Raw genomic sequence first — 17,706 nt, 5'->3', positions numbered from 1 at the left:
CCCGCCCAGAGAATGGAGAAAGGGATTGTTGCAGGCGATTGTCTGGAGACAATCGCCTGCAACAATCCCTTTCTCCTCCATGTCGCGGTTCAGTCTACTTCAGATTGATGTGGCAGTGCATATAGATATCCATGTATCGTATGATATCATTTAGATATAGAGCTCCAGGACTCACGGAGTGTTCTAGAATATTTACAGAACACGGCCAAAGGCTGTGTGCGCCTCGCCATTGCGATACATCCACTGTAAACAGAGCGCATGGTACCGTGGCTGCAAGCTGCTCAGGGCCACACCCCCACCCTCCTCCTTGACCCGCCTCTAATAAACGGCACGTTTGTGGAAAGCTCGTTATGGGACTGGCCCATGGTGGCTGTAATTCTGCACCACGGTTGAATTTCTTGAACGTCTTCAAGTACTGTATTAGGGGCCCACTAACAGCTTAATAAAAACATTCATAAATTAGCATTCCATGGGAACTTTAAAGTATAGGAAGAGTTTGTTTGCGTCAACGAAGGTACTACAATAGATATTTGTTGTTCACGTCGGGGGTCCCATCAGGAATCTTGTGCTTAAATTAATACACTTTCATTAACGTTGTGTATGCTAAGAGTTACATGAGCAGCACTGCTGACTGGGTTTCCACTGTTTGCCGCTGGCCATGGCCTTGCAGTAATACTTGTGTATAAAGGGTGTTCTGTTACATGTATGTTTCCCCTGTGTAATTCAGTCTTTTATGTTTATTGATGGTCCTGTGATGCCATCTACTGGCAAACGTTGGTATTGTTCTGAAATACGTTCTGATATGTATGCCTTGGACTCCATTACACTACATTCACTTGATCGGAAAGCATGGTGCTCGCACTCACACATCTTAACAATGATATGTTAAGATGATTTGATGTATAATGAGATTCAGGAAATTTTGTAAACAAATTAGATGGATGGATATTCTTACGGTAGGAAGCTAACTTAGTAGCTATTTTACAGAATTCTGTTATACTGAAATGCTGTATTTTCATTTCTCAGTTTTACCCTACTTCACCTCACCGTAAAGAGTGACCTGCAACTTTTCGTCTGCGTGGTTTGTTGGAGAGGAGTTTATACTATCTGTCGACCCTGGCAAGGCGCTGGGGGTAGAGGGCAGAACAAAGGGTTCTTTAAGGGCGCATTCACACCTGCCTTGTTTGGTTCGAACCAAACCAAAACAATCGCTGGTGCGGACCTTTTGTGCTGGTGAGAATACAAACCATCGAACTCTGGTGCGGACCAACCAGCCGGTCCGAGACCCAGCCCGAGAGGTGGTCTCGGTTCGCTTCCAAACGAACCCTGGTGCGGTTCACTTGAGATGTGAAAGCGACCGCGCTCGGCCCGACCCAGTTCTAAAAATAATATGCCTTATTGGACGCAACAGACTCCCATTGCTGCTTGTTTATTAATTTACATTGTTTGATTAACGCGGTTAATTCAAAGATCAACGTCACGCTATCAGACCGGCATCACGTCATCAGACCCGTTAAAAATGAGTCGTGGCTCAACATGGAGCGAAGAGGAGAAGAAATGTCTTTTGGATATTTGGGGGGGATGCCAACATTTAAAGTATGTCGGAGAACACTAATAAAAATTCCGATGCATTTAATACACTCAGTACAAGGATGGGTGATAAGGCGTTTGAGCGGTCCGCAGATAGCACAACATCATGACATTGACGTTGTGCCAAACGTCTCTGATGCTCCAAAAGTAGGCCTACTGCAAATGTTTGTAACTTAATGAAACCAATCAGTATAAGCACAACGAAGGCAGAACGCTGAATCTCCATAGTTTGTTTACTTCTTTTTTTTATGCGTTACCCCGCCCCCGACCATCTTGTCCAAATGATTGAACGATCGATGCACACACGTGCGTTGTTGACGGATTCTCGGACTGTTGCGAAAAATTGCAATGTGAAAAGGAACCGCACCAAACCAAAAAATAAACATTGCGTTTCAGTCCGGACCAAAAAGATCGAACTAAGGACTTTTCTGGTGTGAATACGCCCTAAACGGCTGGTTTAACCAGTGAGCACTGATTACTCAATAAGCAACAGGTGTGTCCCTCACCAAGCCCCAGAGTCCAATCAGACTCAGCAGGTGAGGCTGCTTCAACCAGCCGTCCTCCACACACACTCCCACGCTGACATGGACTGAACAATATTTGACTAAACAAATCTAAATATGCTTACCGTTGCAGTTTGAACACACATCATTTTTATGTGTAACAATGATAAACACAATCCTGGATGAGCTAGAAAGGAGAGGAGAGATAGGAGAGAGGAGGAAGAGAAGAGAGAGGAAGGAGAGAGGAGAAACTAAGAGGAGAGGATGGAGAGGGGAGCCGACAAGACACTCACACACATTGGAGGAATCTTTACGTATAGTCACTGAGCTTTGTATCTGTGTGTTACACTTGTTGGGTTGTTGTAAGGTGGACATTAAAAGTCATTTACTGGCTCATCAGCTACAAACATGTGCAGAAATTACGGGATTTAAATCTTTCCTTGAATCCCATCATGTGTAAAAGGGGTTTAAGGCAACGTATTTGTTTTTGTTTTATCCCAATGATAAAGCACCTATTCTATTGAATACATATTTTACTGAGATTGTACCTATTCCTCTGAGAATGCACCTATTCCACTGAGTACATATTGTACTAAGGATGTACCCATTCTACTGAATACATATTGTACTGAGAATGTACCTATTCCACTGAATATATATTGTACTGAGAATGTACCTATTCCACTGAATACATACTGAGAATGTACCTATTCCACTGAATACATATTATACTGAGTTTGTACCTATTCCACTGAATACATACTGAGAATGTACCTATTCCACTGAATACATATTATACTGAGTTTGTACCTATTCCACTGAATACATACTGAGAATGTACCTATTCCAATTAACACATATTGTTCTGATAATGTATCTATTCTACTGAATACATTTTGTACTGATAATGTACCTATTCCACTGAATATATATTGTACTGAGAATGTACCTTTTCTACTGAATACATATTGTACTGAGAATGTAGCTATTCCACTGAATATATATTGTACTGAGAATGCACCTATTCCACTGAAGACATATTGTACTGAGAATGTACCTATTCCACTGAATATATATTGTACTGAGAATGAAACTATTCCACAGAAGATGTCCCCATTCTACTTTTAGTACATTTTTATTCAAATCTCAAAAGTTTACAAACATTGTATTGTGTTGGAAAACATGATTAAAAAATTAAACGAATATTACCATTTGGTTAAATAAACTTATGATAAGGTTATCAAAATCAATGTTCCACCTTATCTAATACATTTATTTTTTTATTAATTAAAAATATAAAAAAACGTTCAGATAAAAGACATTAAACTTTATAGTGTAGTCTTATAGGTTATAATGGGTTATATTTTTTATAGTACATTGTTAGTGGCTTAATGAATTACTCCTTAGATGACAGTGAAAAGTAAGATATGAATACAGTTCTCTCAGACCTCCCATAGTAGAGATTCTAATTCAGGAAACAACATTAGTTGTTTTGGTCGTTTGATTATTTTATTACCAAAAAAAGGTCCAATCTGTTTGATTGACAGGTGAGATGATGAGGGGGGCAGAGTTGTTACCTTCATAAACACGGGGACCTGGGTCGAGGAGTGGATAGAGAGGCTCACTGAAGGTGCAGCCAGTAGCAGAGTAGAGATGAACCCTGGCTTCCACATCATAGAAGGAGAGCAGACCCTCATCATAATCAACAAACACCCCCACCTTCTGGAGCCCAGCTCTCAGAGGGAGACAGACAGAAGGGTTATCACTAAATACCAACACATACTTGTTGTAGTGAAGAGTCCAGTAACCCGTCCCAGGGGTCCACCAACCTTTTCTGTCGATGGACTCTCTGGCCACTCCTAAACACCAATAAGACTTGTCTTTAACCTGGACCTCAAAGTAAAATCTCCCTGAGGAGAAGCTCTGCCTCGTGAGAACACCTCCCCACACTTTAAATCTCTTAGGGTTGTCTGGGAATCTCTTCTCTACACCTCCATCATGTACTTGTTTCCCATCCTCAGACAGGATGAGCCTGGGATGAGCTGTATTAGGATCCAGAGTCACATCTACTTCATACTGCAAGACCCTCTTCAGTTCAGCATCACGCAGCTTCTTCATCTCCATGTTCAGTGTCTCCTCCAGCTGATCCAGGGATCTCCTCAAGGTCCCTACGTATGACGGAGGACGGACCTCCACCGTGGTCCAGTCCCTGGTGGGTGGAGGATCCTTCAGGGATCTGAAGGCCTGGAGGAAGTGGAGGTGGTCTTTAGTGTGTGAGAGCCGCTTCACCTCTGAGCTTCTATTGGTCAGATCTTCAATTTCCTGCTCCAGCTCTTTGATGAGGTCTTCAGCTTGTTTCTCTGTGGATTTCAGTTTCTCTTTCACCATTTGGTTGAGATCATCCTGGCACTTTTCAATGCAGCGCATCAGAGCAGTGAGGACCTGCACACCATCAGCTATCTCTCTGTCTGCGTCTGCTTTGCTGCGTTTAACTGCGTCTTTAATCTCCCGAATATTTTTTTGTCTCTCCTGGATCAACTGCTTAACTTCAGCCTCTATCTTCCCCAACTGGGCCGTCTTCACTTCATATTCCTCCTTTAGAGGTATAACAGGATGTGACTTGTGGTCCGTCTCTGTGCAGAACTGACACACACACACCTGTTCAGTCTGGCAGAAGAGCTCCAGAAGTCGGTCGTGTTTCTTACACATCCTGTCGTCCAGACGGTCCATAGGCTCGACCAGCCGATGTTTCTTCAGGCCTGCGACTCTATGGTGTGGCTCCAGGTGGGTTTGGCAGTAAGAGATAAGACACACTAGGCAGGACTTCACGGCCTTCAGCTGGGTCCCAGTACAGACGTCACAGGGAACTTCTGCTGGTTCAACACAAGGCTGCTCTTTTACTCGTAGGGACGTTCCAAACCGATCAACCATTTCTGAAATTAAGATATTGACCCGTAAATCAGGTCTTGTGTTGAAAAGCTCGTTGCAAACGGGACATTTGTACTTGACTTGTTCATCCCAGAACTTTGTAATACAGGCTCTGCAAAAGTTGTGTCCACATGGTGTGGAAACTGGGATGCTGAACACATCCAGACAGATGGAACATGAAAAGTTCTCTTCAGGCCAGGAGGTGTTAGCAGAGGCCATTCCTAGACACAGATGACAAGGTTTATGTATTGAGCAATACCTTTATTCTTGTCATTCCATTACGGGAAGACAGGTTTAAACTTCCCTCAAAGTTGTTCTTTTTTACTGACCTTGATGCTGTTTCTGTCCGACAGCGTGTTTCAAAATGCGTTTTATTCTTCTCCTGAACGAGCTGGTCGGTTGCTTCGGTTGATTCTGAACCTTCAGTTTCGTTTCGTCAACATGACGTACTCTCCCCTCCTCCCCTCACCCCTGGCTCCTCCCCTCACCCCTGGCTCCTCCCCTCACCCCTGGCTCCTCCCCTAACCCCTGGCTCCTCCCCTAACCCTTGGCTCCGCGCCCACGACACTTGGCTGCAATGCATTCATGCGCTGCGTTGGCCTCTTCAAATGCGTTGATGTGTGTTCTCTTCTTTCTCTTCTATCTGGAGTTAAGTGACCCGGGTTTCCGGGGCATCCCCGAATACATTCTATCCAACCCCGATGCAATTATCAACAAACACAGACAGAGAGCAAAAAGCTGTTTATTGGCGCTACGCTTCTGTAGGAACTCTCCCCGATGTGCACGCGCACAATCACATGAAAGAAGAAGGAGTTATTGAATAACTAATTGTCTCGTCCAAAGTTCTAACAGTTGACGAGGTTTAAACCCCGGATTCAGGTTCTTTCTTCCCGCAAATGATTGATCAGGTGTCGCGTCGCTCATCAGTCAGCTGTCAATCACCCTTGTCACTCACATGACCACGAGGACACCAGCTCAGCCAATCAGACTCCCTCCCCCGGACACAGAAACAATAACAAAACGTACCAATGGCGTCACCATCAAATAAAATAACAATGCAGTATAAAAAGTCATAAATGCAGGCTACTTCATGATATGTTGGCCTATAACATTATGGGGCATGATTATCTTTGTATCATGTTGTGTGTCAGCAGTCTGTAACCTGAAGCATATGGGGTTAGAACAGAGAAGGCATACCCATCCATGTTCTGAATCTTCTTCTGCTGGACCGAATACGTCTTGAAAGGTAACCAGTGAAAGCTGAGGAGGAGTCGGGGTCCAGACCGGGACCGGGACCGGGTCCTGGGAGGGGAGCTGCGCTTATTATTATGGGATGTGAGGAGATGAAAGCCCAGCACATCACAGACTGAAGGCCTGAGACGGACATGAGGGCCAGACGCTCTACAGACGTCTCGCGTTAACAGAGGCTGCCTTTAATCTAGCGGAGGCATCTGGGCAGCAAGGCGGTAAACAGCCCGTAAAAAGTCCCTTAATGACCTCATAACGAGACTCTCATACCGAGCCGCTCGGCTCAGCTGGCCATCGTCTGCGTGACTCAATGAAATATTTGAGGATTAAGGGAAACATTAAAGCAGAGGCGTCGTCAGGCCCTTTTTACTGGGGCACGTGCCCCAGTAAAAGTCTCCAGTGCCCCAGTAAAATTCCATTGATCATCATTAAATTAATCTGCAGAAGCGCCGCTCTCGCTATGGAATCGGCAGGATTCATCAAGTGCATCTCCTGCTGCCTCGGGAGTCTTCAGTCGAGCCTGCCACTTACCAGCCAATCAAAAAACGAAAGGGGCCACATAAAAGCCAATCAGAAAATAGCACTACTGTATCTGGGTAAGATTTAACGCAACAACCAATGAAAAAAATCAGTTATTTCCGGATTCGTCCACGTGACTCTTCTGAATGTTTAGTTGGAAACCACGGGAGCTGGAAACAGCGCAGAGTATAGTCATCTCCTGATTTAACGTTACAACAAATGCACAACTTGTTTGACACAAACAATGACAACTTGATTGCTGTTAGAGAATGTTGCCCACATAAATAGCACCAGTTTTTCAATACTGAGCGTCTGTAGCCTGTCGTTTTATAACACACACACGCACACGCACGCACGCGCACGCACACACACACACACGGAAAATGAATAATCTTCAAAATTTGAGGAAGTTTTAGTGGCCAAAAATTTCCTTAACACTAAAAAGGAAATTATGAATATACAGGGTGTTTTTAACATACTGGATCCAACAATGTTCCCAACACTGAAACAGATAATTCAGATTGCACTCACAATTCCTGTTAACAGTTGTAGTTGTGAGCAATCTTTCAGTGTGTTGAGAAGGCTCCACACCTGGCTTAGGTCAACCATGGGGCAAGGAAGGCATCACCAACTTTCTCTTTTGTCCATTGAAAGGGAGCAACTATGCAAAGTGAGTCTAAGCCAAATTATTGACCGCTTTGCCACCATGAAGGTGTGGCGATACAGCTTAATAGTGAAAAAATAATAATTTAAAAAGGCTCTATGCAGCAGTGTATGGCCTTATTTAGTTAAATTTAAGATCTTTGATGTTCTATAACATTTTCCAGGTTGATTGGTGACAATGAGCCACCTCACCTTAAGTCAGAAATTATATTTTAAACCTTGTTTCTGGCCTTTATAGTCCATGTCGTTCTGGCAAAATTATGCTGTTTCCACACAGCTTCTAAATAAATATAGATGTGTAGACTTCTCCTGATAAAGAGGTGAAGGTCATAAAGAGACTTTTTGTTTATTTGTCAGTTACCTTATTTGTAAATCTTTGAGATGTGTATGTGTTTAAATACATATCATTGTACGGTACTCATGAATCTATCTTTGAATCTTTACCTTTACCAGTGCTTTAATATAGCCTACAGTATGACAGTGACAATGATTTTGAAGCTCGTACATACCCTTCTGTATCCATCTATTTCATATTGTGCCCACGTAATAAAATAAAATAAAATAAGTATTGGCAGTTGGGGGCCTGTGCCCCAGTAAAACTCTAGGTCTAGCAACGCCCCTGCATTAAAGGGCCAGCTGACTGAATTAAAGCGTATTATCGTCGGTGCTCTTCCATCTTCTGACAAAACGTATCATTCAGTGTTTATTCAGTAGTGCTGCCAAGTTTTTAGAGGTCAAAATTCTTTGAATAAGCGGACTATTCTGCACCACTATGTGCCAGCATTTCACACATCACGTCTTTAAACGATGGAACAAAGTGAGGGAATGTTTGGCCGGACTTTACGGTTGAAATAATGACTGTCTGTTTTGTGTGGGTGACGTCACCCCATTCTGTTTGATAACTTTACCTACAAATATTATACAAATATATACAAATATTATTCTATAATATTATATTCATCATATAATATAATATAATACAAATAATAATAATATAATATAATATTATTGATATTATATTAATATATGTATTATAATAAATATATGATGTATTGAAGGCGGTCAGAAACGTGGTTCTGCGTGACGCTCTGTCGCTCGACGTACGTGCCTGTGACCTCATCACGCCAACGCAAACATCTTGTTAGTAAACTTCCTGGAGCGGGTCTCCTGCTGCTACTAGCCATCCAGCTAGCGGTTCCGCCTGGTCATGTTCTGACTCGGACTCATACTGATCATACCGACACACACATGAGAGCCGCTCTCTGAACACGCGTTTGGGTCACTGCAGCAGAACGGAACCGCAGCTGGAATCGAGCCACCAACCGCACACACCATGATGGCGTCCAGCTACAACGCCAAGGAGGAGGACGGGCACATCACCGTGTCCGGCCCCGGGACCCTGAAGAGCAAGAAGCCGGACAACACGGCCTTCAAGCAGCAGCGGCTGCCCGCCTGGCAGCCCATCCTCACTGCCGGCACCGTGCTGCCCGCCTTCTTCGTCATCGGCCTCCTCTTCATCCCCATCGGCATCGGCCTTTACGTCACGTCCAACAACATCAAGGAGTTCGAGGTCGGGACACCGAACACACCGTCAATCGTGTACTGTTATGCAGTGTTTATGATATACATCATGCTGTTTAACACACTGTCAATCATGCACTGTTAAACAGCATGATAGACCGGCTGTACAACACACTGTAAATCGTACTGTTATACAGCATATATAATAAACATGCTGTATAGCTAACTTACCCTAAACCTAACCCTATACACTATGTATAATACACCTACTGTATAACATATTATTATTCCGTACGTATATTATATACACATGCAACACATTGCTAGTCATTATAAGTGCATCATTGCAGAGAAATGGTATTGGTGTCGGTGTATTTTTATTGAATTATAGAATTAACGATAATAAACACTATGGATAAGCTATCGCTGAGTTCTGATGCATCGGTTTGATTGACGGCCCACGCCCCCTCCCCCGGTGACGCACGGCGGACAGATCGACTACACGGGGACGGACCCCTCCAGCCCCTGCTACAACTGCTCCGTCAACTTCAGCTGGAACAGCAGCCGACCCTGCAGCTGCAGCCTGCCCTTCACCCTGGAGCAGCCCTTTGAGGTGAGGCCTGGTGGTGCTGAGGACACCACCCAGCCGAACACCACCCTGTAGAACACCACCCAGCTGAACACCACCCTGCTGAACACCACCCAGCTGAACCCCACCCTGTAGAACACCACCCAGCTGAACACCACCCTGCTGAACACCACCCTGCTGAACACCACCCAGCTGAACACCACCCTGCTGAACACCACCCTGCTGAACACCACCCTGCTGAACACCACCCAGCTGAACACCACCCAGCTGAACACCACCCTGCTGAACACCACCCAGCTGAACACCACCCAGCTGAACACCACCCTGTAGAACACCACCCTGTAGAACACCACCCTGTAGAACACCACCCAGCTGAACACCACCCTGCTGAACACCACCCAGCTGAACACCACCCTGTAGAACACCACCCTGCTGAACACCACCCAGCTGAACACCACCCTGTAGAACACCACCCTGCTGAACACCACCCTGCTGAACACCACCCTGCTGAACACCACCCTGCTGAACACCACCCAGCTGAACACCACCCAGCTGAACACCACCCTGTTGAACACCACCCTGTAGAACACCACCCTGTAGAACACCACCCTGTAGAACACCACCCAGCTGAACACCACCCAGCTGAACACCACCCTGTAGAACACCACCCTGTAGAACACCACCCAGCTGAACACCACCCTGTAGAACACCACCTCTGTGTTACCCTGTTTTAAGCACACACACGCACGCATGTTTTAGCTAGCTTCATACTGTTACCCTGAGTGTTTCAGTGTTTAGCTAGCTTCATACTGTTACCCTGAGTGTTTCAGTGTTTAGCTAGCTTCATACTGTTACCCTGAGTGTTTCAGTGTTTAGCTAGCTTCATACTGTTACCCTGAGTGTTTCAGTGTTTAGCTAGCTTCATACTGTTACCCTGAGTGTTTCAGTGTTTAGCTAGCTTCATACTGTTACCCTGAGTGTTTCAGTGTTTAGCTAGCTTCATACTGTTACCCTGAGTGTTTCAGTGTTTAGCTAGCTTCATACTGTTACCCTGAGTGTTTCAGTGTTTAGCTAGCTTCATACTGTTACCCTGAGTGTTTCAGTGTTTAGCTAGCTTCATACTGTTACCCTGAGTGTTTCAGTGTTTAGCTAGCTTCATACTGTTACCCTGAGTGTTTCAGTGTTTAGCTAGCTTCATACTGTTACCCTGAGTGTTTCAGTGTTTAGCTAGCTTCATACTGTTACTCTGAGTGTTTCAGTGTTTAGCTAGCTTCATACTGTTACTCTGAGTGTTTCAGTGTTTAGCTAGCTTCATACTGTTACCCTGAGTGTTTCAGTGTTTAGCTAGCTTCATACTGTTACCCTGAGTGTTTCAGTGTTTAGCTAGCTTCATACTGTTATGCCGCTTTTCCACCGCACATGTAGCTCGACTCGACACGACTCGACACGACACGACTCGACACGGTAGCAGCACGGGTGCTTTTCCACCGCAAATAGTACCTCCTGGACGTGGGCGGGGTCGGCTGCGCGAAAGGGCCGTGACGTATTTGTGTACGCGACGCAAACAACACATACGCAACCCACACATGGACAGAACCCACATAACAACAATGGAGGACATCGATCACATTACTATTATTAGCTGGCATGTTGAAGAAGTTGGAGAAGTGGAACATGTTGGCTGCGGCGCTGCTATGGATGTTACCAGCATGGTTGCCATGTCGCTCTCGTGACTTCGTCACACTCTCTGGCCAATCAGTCGCCGGCCGTCTGCAGACGTCACCTTTTAGCATCGGCTCAGCTCGCTTGGAACCTAGAGCGAGTAGGTACTAGAAAAAGCAGCCACTTCAGGTACCAGATACCATGGTACCGCGGTGGAAACGCAAAAAATGCGAGCTGAGTCGAGTCGTGTCGAGTCGTGTCGAGCTGGTACCATGCAGTGGAAAAGCGGCATTACTCTGAGTGTTTCAGTGTTTAGCTAGCTTCATACTGTTACCCTGAGTGTTTCAGTGTTTAGCTAGCTTCATACTGTTACCCTGAGTGTTTCAGTGTTTAGCTAGCTTCATACTGTTACCCTGAGTGTTTCAGTGTTTAACTAGCTTCATACTGTTACCCTGAGTGTTTCAGTGTTTAGCTAGCTTCATACTGTTACCCTGAGTGTTTCAGTGTTTAGCTAGCTTCATACTGTTACCCTGAGTGTTTCAGTGTTTAGCTAGCTTCATACTGTTACCCTGAGTGTTTCAGTGTTTAGCTAGCTTCATACTGTTACCCTGAGTGTTTCAGTGTTTAGCTAGCTTCATACTGTTACCCTGAGTGTTTCAGTGTTTAGCTAGCTTCATACTGTTACCCTGAGTGTTTCAGTGTTTAGCTAGCTTCATACTGTTACCCTGAGTGTTTCAGTGTTTAGCTAGCTTCATACTGTTACCCTGAGTGTTTCAGTGTTTTAGCTAGCTTCATACTGTTACTCTGAGTGTTTCAGTGTTTAGCTAGCTTCATACTGTTACCCTGAGTGTTTCAGTGTTTAGCTAGCTTCATACTGTTACCCTGAGTGTTTCAGTGTTTAGCTAGCTTCATACTGTTACCCTGAGTGTTTCAGTGTTTAGCTAGCTTCATACTGTTACCCTGAGTGTTTCAGTGTTTAGCTAGCTTCATACTGTTACCCTGAGTGTTTCAGTGTTTAGCTAGCTTCATACTGTTACCCTGAGTGTTTCAGTGTTTAGCTAGCTTCATACTGTTACCCTGAGTGTTTCAGTGTTTAGCTAGCTTCATACTGTTACCCTGAGTGTTTCAGTGTTTAACTAGCTTCATACTGTTACCCTGAGTGTTTCAGTGTTTAGCTAGCTTCATACTGTTACCCTGAGTGTTTCAGTGTTTTAGCTAGCTTCATACTGTTACTCTGAGTGTTTCAGTGTTTAGCTAGCTTCATACTGTTACCCTGAGTGTTTCAGTGTTTAGCTAGCTTCATACTGTTACCCTGAGTGTTTCAGTGTTTAGCTAGCTTCATACTGTTACCCTGAGTGTTTCAGTGTTTAGCTAGCTTCATACTGTTACCCTGAGTGTTTCAGTGTTTTAGCTAGCTTCATACTGTTACCCTGAGTGTTTCAGTGTTTAGCTAGCTTCATACTGTTACCCTGAGTGTTTCAGTGTTTTAGCTAGCTTCATACTGTTACCCTGAGTGTTTCAGTGTTTAGCTAGCTTCATACTGTTACCCTGAGTGTTTCAGTGTTTTAGCTAGCTTCATACTGTTACCCTGAGTGTTTCAGTGTTTAGCTAGCTTCATACTGTTACCCTGAGTGTTTCAGTGTTTAGCTAGCTTCATACTGTTACCCTGAGTGTTTCAGTGTTTTAGCTAGCTTCATACTGTTACCCTGAGTGTTTCAGTGTTTAGCTAGCTTCATACTGTTACCCTGAGTGTTTCAGTGTTTAGCTAGCTTCATACTGTTACCCTGAGTGTTTCAGTGTTTAGCTAGCTTCATACTGTTACCCTGAGTGTTTCAGTGTTTTAGCTAGCTTCATACTGTTACCCTGAGTGTTTCAGTGTTTAGCTAGCTTCATACTGTTACCCTGAGTGTTTCAGTGTTTTAGCTAGCTTCATACTGTTACCCTGAGTGTTTCAGTGTTTAGCTAGCTTCATACTGTTACCCTGAGTGTTTCAGTGTTTAGCTAGCTTCATACTGTTACCCTGAGTGTTTCAGTGTTTTAGCTAGCTTCATACTGTTACCCTGAGTGTTTCAGTGTTTTAGCTAGCTTCCTCCTCCTCTGTTCTCCAGAGCAACGTCTTCGTGTACTACGGTCTGTCCAACTTCTACCAGAACCATCGGCGCTACGTCAAGTCCAGAGACGACAGCCAGCTCAACGGGAACGTCGACTCCCTCAAGGTGCTGAGCACAGAGGTTTAATATCGACTCCCTCGAGGGGATGATTATAGAGGTTTAACATCGACTCTTGAGGTGATATAGGGCGTGTGTGTCCTCCCAGTATAACCCCTCTCCTCCTCCCAGTCTCCCAGTAAGGAGTGCGAGCCGTACGCCCACAGTGACAACAAGCCCATCGCCCCCTGTGGAGCCATCGCCAACAGCATGTTCAACGGTGAGTGGCAGAGGGCGCCCCCGTCACCCTGCTGGGTGGAGTCACCGTGGCTACGTCGCTGTAGAAACACAGCGGGTCACCGTGGTAACACCGGCGTAGGAACCCAGCGGGTCCCTACGTCACCAAGGTGACATCACCGTAGAAACCGTGGCAACGCCACCACGGCAACGCTGCGGTTCTATGTCACCCTAGCAACACTGCGTCACCATAGTAACGCCGTGGGTCCATAGTCCCTATAGTTACACCGTGGGGCCCTTCGTCACCATAGCGACACCAGCGGTGTCTCTACGTCACCCTGGCAACACCGCAGGACTCGAGGTGACCGAGTCTCAAACCTGTAGCCGCACTCGGACGCACGCCGGTAACTGGTGCACCGTGTGGTGCAGTGTGACCCGGTCTGGAGTCTGGAGGTCTGCCGTCTCACTCGGAGGCGGAGTGGCCATCGGGGCGATCGGGAGGTTTCCCGGTGGGCCGGTCCACTTATGTGGGCCGGTCCACTTATGTGGGCTGCGGCTGTAACTCGGGCCGCTGGCGCCCCATGGCGGCCGCTGTGTAGTAGGTCACGCAAACGAGCATTCGCACGTTCGCGTAGGATCCCCCCTGGCCAGCGCCTCACAACCTACCTCAATCCCCCCCCACCCCCCCCTACACACACACACACACACGCACCCCGCCCCGGGTCTCACCGGTCCTCTTGCGCCCCCAGACACGCTGGAGCTGTTCTTCATGGACCCCAACGGCACCAGGATCCAGATCCCCCTCACCAAGAGGGGCATCGCCTGGTGGACCGACAAGCACGTCAAGTTCAGGAACCCAGGGGGAGACAGCCCCAACCTCACCTCCGTCTTCCAGGGTAACCGCAGGACGGCGTGTAGCACAACGTGAAGCACAACACGTAACACAACACGTAACACAACACGTAACACAGCATGAAGCACAACACGTAACACAGCATGTAACACAGCATGAAGCACAACACGTAACACAACACGTAACACAACACGTAACACAGCGTGTAGCACAACATGTAACATAACATGAAGCACAACACGTAACACAGCACATAACACAACACGTAACACAGCGTGTAGCACAACATGTAACATAACATGAAGCACAACGTGTAACACAGCATGAAGCACAACGTGTAACACAACATGTAACACAACACGCTGTTCTAGGAAACAAAACATTAATTTAAACCAAACTAAAAGATGCTCTTCATGATGTCACAGAGATGTTCCCCTGATCTGACCTCTGACCCCCTGACCTGACCTCTGACCCCCTGACCTGACCTCTGACCCCATGCCCTGACCCTTGACCCAGGCACCAGTAAGCCGGTGAACTGGCACAGGCCGGTGTCCGAGCTGGACTCGGACCCGGAGAACAACGGCTTCGTCAACGAGGACTTCATCGTGTGGATGCGGACGGCGGCGCTGCCCACCTTCCGGAAGCTCTACCGCATCGTGCAGAAGAAGAGCCACCTGGTGCCCACGCTGCCCAGCGGGAACTACACGCTGGAGGTGGTCTACAGTATCCTTACCCCCCCGCGGGACAGACCTTCCTAGACCCACCCTCTGCTGCGTCCCCTTTTCTGGACGTAGCAGAGCGGTGTTTCTCGGCTGAGAGAGGCACCACCCTCCCTCCCCCCACTCCCTTCGTACAGTCCCGTACGAAGGGAGTGGGGGGAGGGAGGGTGGTGCCTCTCTCGGTGGCGTGCCTTGCTCAACAGCTGCGTCAAAGGCGGCAGTGGTTCAGGAGGTAGAGCTGGTTGACAAGTTCGATCCCCGGCTCCTCCTAGCTGAGTGTCGAGGTGTCCTTGAGCGAGACGCCTCACCCTGACTGCTCCTGACCAGCCGGCTGTCGCCCTGCGACAGCCGGCTGGTCAGGGGCAGTCAGGGTGGGGCGTCCCTGAGCGTGACGCCTCACCCTGACTGCTGACTGCGGGGCCGACTCCGCCGTCGGTGTGCATGAACGCGTGGATGTCTGGCAGTGTTGTAAAGCGCTTTGAGCGGCCGCTGGTTAGAAAATCGCTGTGTTCGTTTACCATCATACGTTCGGGTGACCGCACTCGCCAAAGTAAGCCCTCCAACCCCCCCCCCCCCCCCGCCACCTCTGAAGCAGTCCTCCTCCTTGACCCTCGCGACCCCCCCCCCTCCCCACAGACTACCCGGTGCGGAGCTTCGACGGCCGCAAGCGCATGATCCTGAGCACCATCTCGTGGATGGGCGGCAAGAACCCCTTCCTGGGCCTGGCGTACATCACGGTGGGCGCCGTCTGCTTCTTCCTGGGCGTGGTGCTGCTCGTCATCCACCACAAGTACGGCAGCCGCAACAACAGCGCCGACATCCCCAACTAGGGGGTGGAGACGGGGCCCCCCCCCCCCCGGGAGACCTCCCCGGAGGATAGGGGGTACTACAGGGGGGGAGAGAGAGATGGGGGAGGGGGAAGGGTGGGAGAGGGATGGAGGTACCATACGGTGGGGGTACCATAGGGTGGAGGTTCCGACTGAGGAAATGCACTTTGCGGTCACTTTAGCGAATGAGCCGCTCTTCCTTCGTTACACAGTTTTGGGGGAGGGGGGGGGCGCCTAATTGACACATAATCTGTCAGAGCAACAGGATAATGACGAGACCCAATAAATGAGGCAATAAGCTTTTTCAATTGTATGAATATGTTACGAAAAGCCTTCTCCCCTTTGCCTCTCTGAACTGGGGAGTCCAGGCATCGATAGCTTTGTACAGATGCAGCTAACGGCTAACTGCTAACGGCTAACAGCTAACAGCTAACAGCTAACTTCCCTGCTGAAACGTCCACTCACACCACGCATGCTAATGCAAACCGCGGGAGAAACCACGGGATCAGCATTAATCCTGGTGGTACCTCCTACCTAGCATGCTATGTAGCGCTAGCCCACTTCCACCCCAACGCCGCTATGCTATGCTATGTTTCGCTATGCTATGCTAGTGTGCTCGCAGGCTTCTGTGAATCAGATGAGGAGGAGGAGGAGGAGGTGGAGGAGGTGGAATCGCTAGAGTCGATTTTATTTGAATTAATTTATTTTCCCGTTTTTAAACTGTTGTTACATACTTTCCAGGGACGGCATTCGAGCGACCTGCCAAACGCGTGGGAGAGAGGCGGAGAGGGAGATGGAGGGAGGGAGAGAGAGAGAGGGAGATGGAGGGAGGGAGGGAGGGAGAGGGAGATGGATGGAGGGAGGGAGGGAGATGGAGGGAGGGAGAGAGAGGGAGATGGAGGGAGGGAGGGAGGGAGATGGAGGGAGATGGTGGGATGGAGGGAGGGAGGGAGAGGGAGGGAGGGAGGGAGGGAGAGGGAGAGGGAGGGAGAGAGGGGATATAGTTGAGATTTTATAAGCAGAGTAATTTCAGAGAGAACATTTACTATGGGAATGCTATTTTATTTATTATGGGAATGCTATTTTATTTATTGTATTTAGATGTGGAATCTGCGATAACATTGATACTATTATGGGATTCTGATGTGTACGCCTGTGGATCAGATGTTATGTTTTTTCTTTTTGGTTTTATTTATGGTCATATCTGTCCATGAACTATGAGCTGCTCTACTCCTCTGTTACTAAGGGTTTACTATGTGTGGTGGAGGAACAACACTGTATCTGCTCCTCCTTTACAAAGTCCAAGCCGATTCAGAGCTCAGAATGCCATACCTCATGTAAGCTGGCTAAACTGATTACTGTAACATGTTGTGATTGTACTTGTACTTTGCTTTAAAACTTCATCTGCTGTTCGCTGCCTGGAACACATTAAATTACATAACTGGAACTTCTGTGTTGTTTGCTTCCTCATGTCTCACTTATTTTCTTCTATAACTGATTGTTTGTAAATATATAAACATGGATTAATAAATCTCTTCAATTAGATGTTTAACGAGATTAGTTCACCTATGATAGATATTAGATACAGAACGACGATAGAACGGATCACAGGACAGGAGTTGAACCGGGTAATGCGGTTCCTCCTCCTGCAGGGGGCGACACTGCGTGCCCTGCAGGAGTTGAACCGGGTAATGCGGTTC

At 47.1% G+C, this 17,706-nt stretch overlaps 2 protein-coding genes across 2 annotated transcripts; one reads left to right on the top strand and one right to left on the bottom strand.

Moving 5' to 3' along the window:
- Positions 1–3,209: 3,209 nt before the first annotated feature.
- Positions 3,210–5,456, bottom strand: LOC132449382 (E3 ubiquitin-protein ligase TRIM39-like). The gene is made up of 2 exons (XM_060040983.1): positions 5,351–5,456; positions 3,210–5,242 (listed from the first exon to the last, which is right to left on the bottom strand). Exon 2 carries the CDS (start codon positions 5,238–5,240, stop codon positions 3,606–3,608), a length of 1,635 nt encoding a protein of 544 aa, XP_059896966.1. The 5' UTR covers positions 5,241–5,242; positions 5,351–5,456; the 3' UTR covers positions 3,210–3,605.
- A 3,100-nt stretch (positions 5,457–8,556) lies between these two features.
- On the top strand, positions 8,557–16,336 carry LOC132449388 (cell cycle control protein 50A-like). The gene is made up of 7 exons (XM_060040997.1): positions 8,557–9,021; positions 9,466–9,585; positions 13,332–13,439; positions 13,563–13,650; positions 14,357–14,503; positions 14,977–15,183; positions 15,816–16,336. The coding sequence occupies exons 1-7, from the start codon at positions 8,785–8,787 to the stop codon at positions 16,007–16,009; spliced, it is 1,101 nt and encodes a 366-aa protein (XP_059896980.1). The 5' UTR covers positions 8,557–8,784; the 3' UTR covers positions 16,010–16,336.
- Positions 16,337–17,706: the final 1,370 nt, after the last annotated feature.

The sequence above is a fragment of the Gadus macrocephalus genome, chromosome 21 (assembly GCF_031168955.1).
Source record: "Gadus macrocephalus chromosome 21, ASM3116895v1".
In the NCBI taxonomy this organism is placed as follows: Eukaryota; Metazoa; Chordata; class Actinopteri; order Gadiformes; family Gadidae; genus Gadus; species Gadus macrocephalus.
Note: the sequence above shows the minus strand (reverse complement) of the source record. Positions and strands in the feature narration are given on the sequence as shown.

Bases quoted from the DNA above. Each gene is read 5' to 3' on its own strand.
- LOC132449382 (XM_060040983.1), bottom strand. From the start codon at position 5,240: ATGGCCTCTGCTAACACCTCCTGGCCTGAAGAGAACTTTTCATGTTCC.
- LOC132449388 (XM_060040997.1), top strand. From the start codon at position 8,785: ATGATGGCGTCCAGCTACAACGCCAAGGAGGAGGACGGGCACATCACC. The intron at 13,440-13,562 runs GTGCTGAGCACA...TCCTCCTCCCAG, and splicing joins GGAACGTCGACTCCCTCAAG to TCTCCCAGTAAGGAGTGCGA. The intron at 15,184-15,815 runs GTATCCTTACCC...CCCTCCCCACAG, and splicing joins CACGCTGGAGGTGGTCTACA to ACTACCCGGTGCGGAGCTTC.